The sequence below is a fragment of the Gymnoscopelus microlampas genome, assembly GCF_963454915.1.
Source record: "Gymnoscopelus microlampas genome assembly, chromosome: 11".
Taxonomy (NCBI): Eukaryota; Metazoa; Chordata; class Actinopteri; order Myctophiformes; family Myctophidae; genus Gymnoscopelus; species Gymnoscopelus microlampas.
The window spans coordinates 22,053,318-22,066,565 of NC_139948.1; the positions used below are offsets into that span (position 1 = coordinate 22,053,318).

A 13,248-nucleotide genomic window follows, 5' to 3' on the forward strand; every position below is an offset into this window, starting at 1 on the left:
GCAGACACCCTTTACTAGGTTAGAACTCACCAGGATGCCTGGATATTAATGCTCTGAATACTGTGATGAGAACACTGCCACCTCCAACTAACATTAACACTTTTTACATGTACAGCCCCAGAAAGCTTTTTTAATGGCTTGCCCAGAGGGGGGTTACCTTACTCCAAGTGGTGCCTTGTTTATCAAAACCATCAGATCTGATCAGCAAGACAATTGAGCAAAAAGGATGAAAAAAAAAGAGAAAGGACTGCTAATTGGAGAGTTCTTGGAATAATGTCCCTGTGGAGAAACACGGTCTTAGTCTCTCTCTCTCTCACACACACACACACACACACACACACACACACACACACACACACACACACACACACACACACACACACACACACACACACACACACACACACACACACACACACACACACACACACACACAGTACAGATGCAAGCACACACAGACACGCATTCGCACACACTCACACTTCCCCCATAATTAACCTTAAATAATTCAACCCCACTGAGATTTTCATGTGCGCACACACACACACACACACACACACACACGCGCGCACGCACGCACGCACCCTCAATTTATACAAATCGGTGCTTTTAAAAATGATAAATTATAGCAGCAACGTTGGAACACATTTGCATGCACATTAATAAAAATAAAAAAAAACAATACAAATGTATACTTCAAATAAGCTTTGCCATGGTCTTTCATTAAGCCCAATCTGTTTCGTTACCCCGTAAGACCTAGTACATTCCCTGGTGGGTTTTGGATTAGCAGAGTCACAGCCCTCACTGTCACAAAGTCCTCTGCCCTCATCTGAACCACATGGAGCCACGGCTGTGATTAGTGAGTGACGGTGCGATTAATGAGTGACAATGAACAATCAACCTAACCCTAGACCTGGAGCACACACACTTCTTATTTGGTTCACTGACACCGATAGGGCATTACATATACACAAGACCCTCTTCTTAGATCAAACAGAGACGCTAGTGTCCTCTGTAATTCACCAGTGGTGGAAAAAGTACCATTTTTTTTACTCAAGTAAAAGTATCAATACCACCATGTGGAAATACTCTGTTACAAGTAAAAGTCCGGTATTACATATTTACTTAAAAAAAAGTACAAGTAGAAGTAAAAGTACAAAAGTATTGGTGTCAAAATATACTTTTGTAGTAGCAAGTAAAAGTACTCATTATGCACAATATCCCATTTCACATGTTTCAAAATGTATAAGAAATCCTTTGAAAATAGCTGATCTACAAGCTCACAACGCGTCGCAAAGCGACGCGGTGAACTTCTGGCAATTCCAGCCGAGGTTTCGCCACCCAGCGGCAGTGGCAATAAAGTTGAGCTTTTCGCAACTTCGCCGCACCGGTATACGCTGACTCCGCCTCCTGCCGTAGCGGTGGAGGCGGCGGTGGTGTGGGTGTGAATTCAAAAGAAGAGGACTTTAAAAAATGTATTTCCTCTTACAATTTGGTTCGTATCAGGGACTGCAGCATATGGAATGAGGATTCCTTGTTGTACTGTATGTGCTGGCAGTTTTCTTTTATATATCTGAACATGAATTTCCCACAAGTGAGTGATGACTATTGTTTGCTGGACCGCAACATCTGAATGACTGGTTGCGGTTGGCCTAACATCAAACTATCCATTAGCAGACAAATCATTTGATGCCGGGCCTAGTGCCACTTACACCAGGCCGAGGTCGAGTACACACTGTATCGGGGCTCTGCTTCTATTTTACGCACATTTGCTACTAAAACAGACATGTGTGAACTGGAAAAATTATGAAGAAACACAGTGTGCGAGTACAGATTACAGCCTACTGTATTCTTTTCAATCCAAAGTAAACATGTCAGAGAGAGAGGGAGATAGAGAGAGGCAGAGAGTGTGCGTGTGTGTGTGTGTGTGTGTGTGTGTGTGTGTGTGTGTGTGTGTGTGTGTGTGTGTGAGCATGAGAGAGAGAAAGAGAGAGACAAACGGCGAGAGCCAGCGCTTTACCCTGTGTTCCTACTTGCAGGCACTTCACGATCACACTTATTTTTTTTTACAGTCTATGGAATTGCACTCAATTCTAGTGAGAGAACGTCACGCTTGATAAGATGACAGACAGTCTTTTATTCATAAAAGTGGATACAGCTCCTGTAGCGAGTTTCGTGCCCATACGATTTGATACGATTGGATGAACTCGCACACACAGCCCCCAGTCCACAGTTCTTGGCCTCGGCTGTGCTCAGGCAGTCAATCAGAGAGGGCAGAGGAGAGAAGGCGAGAAAGCAAGTGTGCACTGAGAGCGCATGAGACAAAGCCTGAATATTTCCTAATTAATATACATTTTGCATTATGTAATTTTGATTACATCATTACAGTTCGAACAGTAATTTTACATTGTTCAATCGACAGCTCAATATTCAAAGAAAGTGTGACAGCCCTAGTGACCACTGTCCAGGTGCATCTATTAACCACTTTCAACCTGGCTTCCCTGTTTTGGGCATGTCATTATTATGTAGGCAAATATGTTCAACATCCTCCACTGCACATAAAACTGTGTTTCATACACCACCCAGCCATGTGCTAGGTTTTGATCTAGTCATGTTTACATTAAACATTCAGACCCATAACATGAACAATGCCCTTAGCCTTTAAGGCTTCAAATACACACATCTGATGTAATTGGTTGAGAAGTTGGTTGGGAAGTTTTTCATCTTTTATTGCATAAAAACCCTCATGATAATTTAATCCTGGTGGATTTCCATTATGAGGATAATCGTGAATATCCTCACATGAGCATGAACATCCTCACGAGTGACCTGAAAAAGCTGTCCAGCTCACTATAGCGTACAGACTCCTGATTTATTTTGAATTCCCATTTGCCACAATTATTTATTCAGTTATCCTCATGCATCATTTCTGATGAACTAATTTATAGCAAATCGCATGGCAATCCAGACAGTCGTTTTTGACATACTGTATCTTTGTTTAGATTTAAAAAAAATATATACTGGCTTTGTATATATCAAGTGTTGAATGGTTCAACTGACAAACTGACGAAACATCATTGCCGTCTTTAGAGCCCTTAGACCCCTGCCAGTGGAGCTAAAAAACGAATTTAGAACTAGTCAAATTGATATACCGGTATGAAAAATAAACTGGTAACGTTTTACACAAATTTACGTGTGAGTGAGTTCAATGTCTGTCACTTCAAAGCAAATCAGCCTGATTCATACTTAGTTTAGTGGCGGCGTCATGCACAAAAGATGGCCTACAATTAGTTGTATCCATCATACAACGGAGTATAAATTAAGCTTGAATTAATGTACCATCCAACTTTAGAGACAAATTCTGTCTGCTTAAGGGCCCGTCTAATACCTTGCGTAACAGAAAAGCTCCATTGTGCCGCATTATGCCATGATCCACTTTGGATGAAGACAATGACTCGAGACACAAGGGGATTATGACATGACAGAAGTGAAACTTTTAAATGACTGGAAAGCAAAGAATACGCAAATCTGGTGTTGGGTTACGTGCTCGCCTCTATCAAGGTAAGAAGCACAGTGAAGTAACCCAGATGTGAAAAAAAAAGATTCTATCGTCTTCTGGTTAAACTACAGCAGCCGTGTTGATCTTTATGTTGTTTATCTGGTACTATTACCTTCCTTCCCGGCGGTGAATGTGATGTTCGGCTGTCCTTGGAACATGTCTTTATTATAGTCGTTTTATATCATCAGTCCTGTACATTTATTGCACTCTGTGAAAAAAGGTTATTCTGATTATGATTCAAAGGAGGGAACAGTGGTGGCATGTGCCATTATTCACCTCCAGAACGTGAGCAGTATCATGACAGCCAATGAGTTCAACATAATAGCATGTTTCCTTTTTTTCTCCCCCTCTCTATTTCTTTTAATTTATCTTTTTTTTTACAAAAAAACGTACATTTCTTTTCATATAGCCTACAGCAGTGGTGGAAAGTAACTAATTACATTTACTCAAGTATTGTACTTCGGTACAATTTTGAGGTAGTTGTACTTTACTTGAGTATTTCCAATTTCCAATACTTTGACTTCTACTCCACTACATCACAGAGGCAAATATTGCACTTTTACTCCACTACAATTATTTGAAAATTTGAGTTACTAGTTACTTTTCAGATATAAATTATTACATTATAAAAAATACAATAACCACTTTAGCCGTATTTTATGCATAGGCTATTTGAAAATAACCGATCTACAAGCTCACAAGGCGTCGCAGCGCGACACCTTGTGAGCTTGCAGATCGGCTATTTTCAAATATTTTAGTACTTGTACTTTTGGTACTTTAAGTACATTTTGATGCCAATACTTTCGTACTTTTATTCAAATAAATTTTGAATTCTGGACTTTTACTTGTAACAGAGTATTTCTATAAGAATTTGAGTACTTTTCCCACCACTGTATCTATCCATCTCTCTATAAAACACACAGCAGAATATCCAGACAGCTCACGTAAAGTGGAAAGGCAGGGGCAGAACTGACACAGCGAACGACCTCTGCTCAACCTAGCGCTTCAACCGCGGAGATTGAATTAAGGAACTTACCCGGTGCTTGATTTGGACCGGTATTACTCCGGTATACTCTTGACTTTTAGCCCACCTGAGTATGCCCTTATACTTACAATTGCGTATACCACCACTTACTGGTGAACCCCCCCGAGTTAAAAGTTGGGACACAGCGATTAAGTGCTTAAACTATAAAGGTCATAAAGTGCTACTACAGAACAAGTGGGGAGTGTTAAAGAGTGTTTTTGTAGCGTAGTCTGTTGTGTTCGTAACATTTTAAAAAGGAAATAGTTATGACTGCACTTTTACTATACTTCTCAATTAAAAAAAAACTTTTACAGAGAGACAGGCTGTGGCAGGCTTCAATCCTCGGCCAAAAGGGGCTCAATGAAGTTCTATAGCCACGGGTCTTAAGCACATGATGTGTGTGTGTGTGTGGGGGGGGGGGGGGGGGGACTTTCTCACTCTCACAAGCATTCTCTCAAACAAAGCTCTGGGGATGAAACAGCACAGCCAATGGCAGGCCATCAACCCCTGACACAGTCACCAGTCATCCGTTAAGACATCCAGCTAGTCTGCACTGCATCAGGTCATCCACAGCCTTCCAATAGCTAACACTCACTGACTGGTACTATGTACTGTATATGGGTCAGCTGGGCAGGGGGGGAACAGCACAACCATAGGGCTACCGTGGCAACTCACAGTTGAGCTAGAAATATCTATGATAAGATGTTAAACTTGATTTTAGAGTACAATGCAAAATACAGAATGCAACAACAGTGGCCTATAGCATTGGTTCTCAAAGTGGGGTCCGGGGACCCCCAGGGGTCCTTGGGGTGGTTCCAGGGGGGTCCCCAGCAAAAGTAGTTAACCACTTTATCCATTTATAAGTTGGCTATTAAAAAATAGCAGAAATACAAGCTCACAGCGTGTCGCGTTCGAGCCGCGCTGCGAGCTCGTAGATCTGCTATTTAACATTTTAGCATCCGCAACACAAATCTTCTCTTCTGGAGGTCCCTGGCTCAAAAATATTTTCAGATGGGGGTCCGTGGACAAATATATATCAATTTGGGGGTCCTTGACATGAAAAAGTTTGAGAACCACTGGCCTAATAGTACATGGTCATTGATTTGTATTTGTATATATAAATGTATTAATTACATTTCATATGAGGTTTTGGGAGTACTGTTATGGAAGTATGAAAACACATGAACGTCATCTACTCTCCCAAATGTAACAAAAACATGTTTTGTTCTCATTAATATCTTGCCAGCCGCCTTCTCTCTTCTTTTTCCAATCTAATAATAAGGCTGGGAGGGAACCAGTCAGAGGGTACCACGTATATAAGAGCTAAAGGAGAGAGAACACTGTGGCAAGCTTCAATCCTCCGCCAACAGGGACTATATGCAGTTCTATAGTCTGGGGTCTTAAGCCCATGCTCGCTGGGGACAGCTGCCTATACCTTAGAATTCACTGCGTTTGAATACCTGGAGCTCAAGGTTGATAAGACGCAGTGAAGTAAATATTCATATACTGTATAGCCAAATCACAACAAATGCCATCTCATGAAATTGTACATTTAGAACAGGTCAAGACCATATATTTATTATTACTCTTTAATTTACAGAGACCCAGCAATTCCCCTCCTTGAGCATGCACTGGTGATGGTGACATGGTAATATTAATTTACAGAGACCCTGCAATTCCCCTCCTTGAGCATGCACTGGTGATGGTGACATGGTAATATTAATTTACAGAGACCCAGCAATTCCCCTCCTTGAGCATGCACTGGTGATGGTGACATGGTAATATTAATTTACAGAGACCCAGCAATTCCCCTCCTTGAGCATGCACTGGTGACGGTGGCAAAGGTAATATTAACAGGAATGCAACCGTGAACAGAAACCGAGGTTGGAGGACGTCTGCCTTGACTGGTTGGGTTGAAATAGAGAGAGAGAGAGGGGGTAGAGTTGCACAGCAAATAATAACAACTATAACTAGAAAAAGTGCTCCTCGGAGCACAAGTCTCCGCCAGCAGACTTGTGTTGGGAATGTTGGGAATGTTCTAATTCTTATGTTCTAACTGTCCTATCCGTCCTGTCTGTATAAGTGTCCGATCCGTCCTGTCTGTATAAGTGTCCTATCCGTCCTGTCTGTATAAGTGTCCTATCCGTCCTGTCTGTATAAGTGTCCTATCCGTCCTGTCTGTATAAGTGTCCTATCCGTCCTGTCTGTATAAGTGTCCTATCGGTCCTGTCTGTATAAGTGTCCTATCTGTCCTGTCTGTGTAAGTGTCCTATCTGTCCTGTCTGTGTAAGTGTCCTACAGTATCCGCCATTTCTCAGCCATTTAGTGATTATTCCTGTCTTACCTCACTTTGAAAGAGGCACAGACTCTTTCAAAGTGACACATGTATTTATAAGCCGTTATACGTCACTAGCCAATCAGATCACACTATTTCACCGTATTGTCAAGTGTCACGTGAGGCTCGACCAATGTTTGCTTGGCTGACGGAAAGTGAAAACAAACTCTCCTGGCGGAGACAATAAACAGGCAGGAGGGAGGCAGGCAATGGTCTGAATAGCACTGGCTACAACAGTATGGGGGACATTGCTATCACTCCATCGAAATGTCTTCCTACAGATATGTCTATTATGTCTGTAACGGGGGGGAAAAACTTGAATTTCACTCACCAAAACATATAGACTTTTAGTTACAAATATGTATCTCCATACCAATTTGTTCTATGGACCCAAAGAACTATAACAGGATGTTTTCATTTTAAAACTAGGTTCATCTTACCCCCCCCCCCCCCCAGACGGGCCCCCAGCTAAATTATTGACATTTAAGAACCAAATTGGACCCTTATGGCTCTCTGAGTCAAACATAGGGGCCTGTGGCCTAGTGCATATCAAACTGGGGGCCCATGGAAATGAAAAAAGGTTGAGAACAAGGTTCTAGTTCACGTTGGGATCAATGTCAAGTGCGCTGTGGTGGTCTGTGTGGTGCAGGTTTCATGGCCGCCTCTGTGAAGCATCTGCGATGGGACATCGCCTCGGTTCATAACGCCAAATATCTCGTCTTAAAAGTCTCATCTGCAAACGGTCTTCTAGGGCATTGGTTCTCAAAGTGGGGTTCTTGGAGGGGTACCAGGGGGTACACATTTTATACTTTGGCTCTTCAACGAGCTTGTAGATCTGCTATTTTTGAAAAATCGTGAAAATGCGTGCAAATCTTTGAATATATATATTTTTTTAAAGCGAACATTTGTAACTCAAATCTTTGCTTCGGGTGGTCCCTGGAACAAAATATTTCGAGATGGGGGGTCCGCAGCCAAAAACGTATAATTTTGGGGGCCCTTGACATGAAAAAGTTTGAGAACCGCTGTTCTAGGAGGGCCCTTACCCTGCGTCCTCCGGTGTTCAGCCTGAGGGGAGTCAGGTAGGGGTCGAAGATCATGTGGCTGGTCTCAATGTCCACGGGTGACTGTCTCTTCCCCATGGCGCAAAGGTTCCAAGCCGTGTTCACCAGACCCCAGAATGAGGGCACTACGGAGAGACAGACAGAAAAAGAGAGATTAACATGGATAAATCCTGATTTATACTTTTTTTCGTGGGGGTGGTGATGTGTGACAAAAATAGCCGATCTACAAGCTCACAATGCCATCGCACCGGGGCCGAGCAGCCTGCTGCTGGCTTTCGCACGTTGACAAGTGAGCCGTCTGAGTTGCCAAGCTGTGGTGGATAGAGTAGGTCATCACCTGTTTCAATGCTCTGAGGTAGTTAGTGCTATAGGCGTGCTAGGGAGGGGGAGCTCTCAACTTAACTCAATACCTGCCAATCACGCATAAATGCGATCTATTAAATAGCGCACTTGGCCGCCAAGATCGCATAACTGCGTTCTATTTAAAAATTTGAAAAAAAAAATGAAAGTTTTTTTTTTTTTTCAATTTGTCCCAAAGACCAAGGAGATATGATTTTTCGAAGATCTAGACTCCTATCCACTTCCCTGTTAACTCAAAACTTAGAAATTCTGTATCTCGGCTCCTGAGTACTTTCAGTTAATACAGGGCTTTTTACTGTAAATCAGCTATTTTTAGGTGTTGTTCGGGTGTTGTGCAAGCCGCCAGGGATTTTTTTTGTATCGTTCTCTAACCACCCGGTTTCAACAATTGGTCCAAATAGCATGGTTATAGCTTACGTCAAGATTGTGGTCCGGGATTTCATTCGTTCATAAGGGTCATTCAATGCTTTACCTCTATGATGACCACATGGAGTTGAATGGACCCATATAAGCATTCTGATGGAGCTCTATGACTGTGACTCCAGATGAAGACTTTTGAAAGGAAGAGTTGTTGATTTAGCACAAGCTGATCGTACAGATTATAAAGATTATTATGGGCTCACCCCAGGCAGGATTTTTTCTTGCATTATGCAGACATTGTGGCTAAAGAACATCAATATGCAGTTAACCCTTTAAGCCCTGGAATGCATCTGTGTCACTTTTTGATTTGAGCTAAAAAGCATTATTTTACACTTTGGCTGTTCAAAAATAGCAGATCTACAAGCTCATAGCGCGGCACCGAGTGCCGCGCTATGAGCTTGTAGATCTGCTATTTTTTTTTAAATCGTTATTTTTTTGCAAATCTTGAGATTTGAGTTACAAAAGTGAACATTTGTAACTCAAATCTTTGTTTCTGGGGGATTCGACAGTTTTTTGAAAAAACTTATGTCGCCATAATATCAGTGGTTCTTTTTTCCATGTCAAGGACCCCCAAAATGACATGTATTTGGCCGCGGACCCCCATTTAAAAAGATATGTTCCAGGGACCACCAGAAGCAAAGATTCGAGTTAAATGTTTTCGCTTTAAAACAATATATATTAAAAGATTTGCACACATTTTCACGATTTTTCAAAAATAGCAGATCTACAAGCTCGTAGCGCGGCACTCGGTGCCGCGCTACGAGCTTGTAGATCTGCTATTTTTGAATAGCCAAAGTATAAAATAATGCTTTTTAGCTCAAATGAAAAAGTGACCCAGATGCTTCTTCAGGGCTTAAAGGGTTATTAAGTCTGTTTCCATTTATTTTTGAAGGTAAGTGTCTAATCATGGCTGTTGTGTCGAATGTTGTGCTTAGTGTGTGTTTTTTATAGTGTGTCACAATAAAATGAGGGGAGCAAAGGCAGCTGTTCCAAGGAGCTACAGCTCTCAGCCTGCTTTGCAGTAGCTCGCCAGGCAGTCGAGTGGGCATGGAGTGACATAAAAACCGATGGCTCAGCCGCTCAACCATTAAAGTCTATATGGCCAATTCTACCACATGAACCCCAGCGTCCCGATACTAATTTCTGGGACAAACATTTGGCAAAGATAATATAGTTGGTACATAGTTCTAAAGTTGAAAAAGTTTCTAAAGGACAACCAGTCATATCAAAAATCTGGGTGGGTAAACTTTGCAAAGTAGCAAATGCTACTAAAATGTACAGTATTTGTGGCAACAAAATATTTACCAAAACATGTATCCGTCTGTATCAAAGAAAAGCTGCAACCCCAACCTTATTTTAACCCATTAAGACCTGAGGCCATTCTTAAAAAAATGTTCATGATTTTTCAAAAATAGCAGATCTACAAGCTCATAGCGCGGCACTCGGTGCCGCGCTATGAGCTTGTATATCTGCTATTTTTGAATAGCCAAAGAAATCTAAAGTGACACAGATGCGTTCCAGGTATTAATGGGTTAATGAATAAAATGTTATTTGACCATCTGTATGGTCCAGTATGTTAATACAATATAACAATTATATCTGCAGGGGTTGGAGGAATGTAGACCCTGGGTGTCAGGTACTGTAGGACACCTTCTAGTTGACAAGTAGCACTACCTCAAGTTCATAAGCGCAAATATCTCCCCTTAGTCAGGGCTGTTAGCAAAACAATGTGGACAGGGCTGACAAAAGCGCCAATTTCTTTCTACATGCTCTCCATCACCATAAGTTTCCTTTTGGACGGGGAGCCACGTCATCAAGATGGCGGCTGAAGCTCAAAGCAGTGGCATCTACCAACGCCTCCCCCAGACTGGACGTCTTCTCGTCTGCAAGACCCGGCCATCATGGAGTCGTACAGGTGCTCCATCGCAAACCGCTTTAATGCTCTCTCCAGTGGGACACCCCAGGACTGGCCCCACTTTAAGAATTAGGTCATTGAGGCTTCCACAGAATCCATCGGGCGTACAGGACCTGCCCCCAAGAAGCCCTGGATATCCCAGAACACACTGGACATCGTAAACAACAGACGAGCTGCCCGTTTGCGAGGGGACTTGGACCTGTATCGGCGCCTCAACAGCCAGCGCAACATCTCTATCCGGCGCGACAGGGAAAACTTCTGGAGCAATCAAGCGACAGCCATGGAGACGGCTTCCCAAAATAAAAACTTGCGGCAGCTATTCAACCTCCTCCGCCAAGGGAAAGCAGGCCCCCGCCAGGACCTAAAGGCTTGCGATGTGACTCTGGCACAAGCTCAACACCTTGCCCACGACAGACCCAGATGGAGAAACCTGGTTGCTACAATTGGCTCTACGCGCCTTAGATGACAGCCCCGTTGCCTCATAAGAAGTGCAAGAGGACTAAAGAAAAAAAAGAGCCAATATCTCGGCTTCCAAGCCATTTAGAAGGTTAATCTTGGCGTCAAGGAATGCATTTAAGCTATTGAGAATATCACTTTGTGGAGTTCTCCCCGTGTCTCCTAGGGTAGGTACCCTCACAAAAACATGCAGTAATCCTGGTCACTATAACGCCTCCCCCATGACAGCCAGGTCGCCTGATGGAGGGGAAAGGAACTGGTTGGAATAACGTGTTCCTTCCACGCGCTACGTCCTATCGGGGAAACTCCCTCCTGTCAGGTGACAAGAAGGTCAGTTGGCTCTCATGCATTGAAGGAGGCATGAGCTCGGCTCTGGGCTCCCTAGGAGGGGCAGGGGGAGTGTAGCGCCCAGGATCACTTAGATAATTGGGAATGTTGCGATGGGAGTGATGTACAAAAACGAATTTCACCCACTTTTTTACCTTGTAAACCTGTGATGTGACAATAAACCTGATTCTGATTCTGATTCTGAATGCTCTGTGAGATCATTATGGATCATCATCATACATGTTTCACAAATGCGTGTCTCTTAAGACTATCTGACCTACTGAAACTTTTGCCACACTGTTTACAGTAGAAAGGTTTTTCTTCAGTGTGCACACGCTGGTGTGTCGTCAGATTACTTAAGAAACTGAAACTCTTGTCACATAGTTTACAGTGGAAAGGTTTTTCTCCAGTGTGAATACGCTGGTGTGTCTTCAGATTACTTAAGACACTGAAACTCTTGTCACATAGTTTACAGTAGAAAGGTTTTTCTCTAGTGTGGATACGCTGGTGTGTCGTCAGATTACCTAAGACACTGAAACTCTTGTCACATAGTTTACAGTGGAAAGGTTTCTCTCCAGTGTGGACACGCTGGTGTCTGTTCAGACTACCTAAGTCACTGAAACCTTTGTCACACCGTTTACAGTGGAAAGGTTTCTCTCCAGTGTGAATACGCTGGTGTGTCTTCAGGTGACTTATCTGATTGAAACTCTTGTTACACTGTTTACAGTAGAAAGGTTTCTCTCCGGTGTGAATACGCTGGTGTGTCTTCAGGTGACTTATCTGATTGAAACTATTGTTACACTGTTTACAGTAGAAAGGTTTTTCTCCAGTGTGGACATGCTGGTGTCTGTTCAGATGACCTAAGTCACTGAAACTCTTGTCACACCGTTTACAGTGGAAAGGTTTCTCTCCAGTGTGAATACGCTGGTGTGTCTTCAGGTGACCTAAGTCACTGAAACTCTTGTCACACCATTTACAGTGGAAAAGTTTCTCTCCAGTGTGGACATGCTGGTGTCTGTTCAGACTACCTGACTCACTGAAACCTTTGTCACACTGTTTACAGATGTGAGTTTTCTTTCCATCTCCTGGTTGAGTTAAAACCTCGGTAAACCGTTGATGACTTTGAGATTTTGGTGGGTCTGTGTCTCCTTGTTTCCGGCTGGTTACAGAGCTGACTATTTGCTGACGGGCCTCTGAGCAGATATGTCCATGCCTCAGCGGTTGGCGATTGAGGTTGTCGTGGCTCGGATGAGACGTGAAGGTACACTCAGAACAGGAGAGCTTAGTCTGGGAGGATTGGGACCACACTCCTCCCAGGAGTGGCGGTTCATGGTCAGCGCTGCTGCTGTACATGGACTATGATGGGAACAGAGTTGTAGATTCTGTTGAGGCTGGAAAATGTGCCCTCTCAATCTCCCTGTATTCTTTGTCTTCCAAAGTTCTGTATACCTTTCTCTCACAACACGTGTGGACACAGCACCTTCTGGTCTAGAAGTGGAAGTCTAACTTCACACCTCATATATCTGAGCAGAGCTTTGGTCTGACCTCACTCGCAACATAATCGGTTGCCATGCATTCCTAGCAACACCGATGTGTGCAGGATGCCGTCCCCTCCATAATTGGGCAAGAGTGATGTCATCAATATGACATCATTACCATGCCGGCAGAGATCCACATCGAAGCCACGCCATGTGTCTCATTTTGTGTGTTTATCATTTACTAATTAGTCAAGTAAATGACAGTTTAAGTTAAGTTTGTGGTACAACATGATGTGGTTTAAAACGTCTCACG

The 13,248-nt window shown here is 43.0% G+C and overlaps 1 protein-coding gene across 2 annotated transcripts in view; it reads right to left on the reverse strand.

Moving 5' to 3' along the window:
- Nucleotides 1-13,248, reverse strand: part of LOC311056462 (carbonic anhydrase-related protein 10-like) — a 213,280-nt gene that overhangs the window by 93,114 nt on the left and 106,918 nt on the right. For both annotated transcript variants that reach the window (XM_084073085.1, XM_084073084.1), the window contains exon 3: nt 7,962-8,104. In XM_084073085.1, the coding sequence (XP_083929211.1) occupies nt 7,962-8,104 (143 nt within the window). The remainder of the gene's footprint in view (nt 1-7,961; nt 8,105-13,248) is intronic.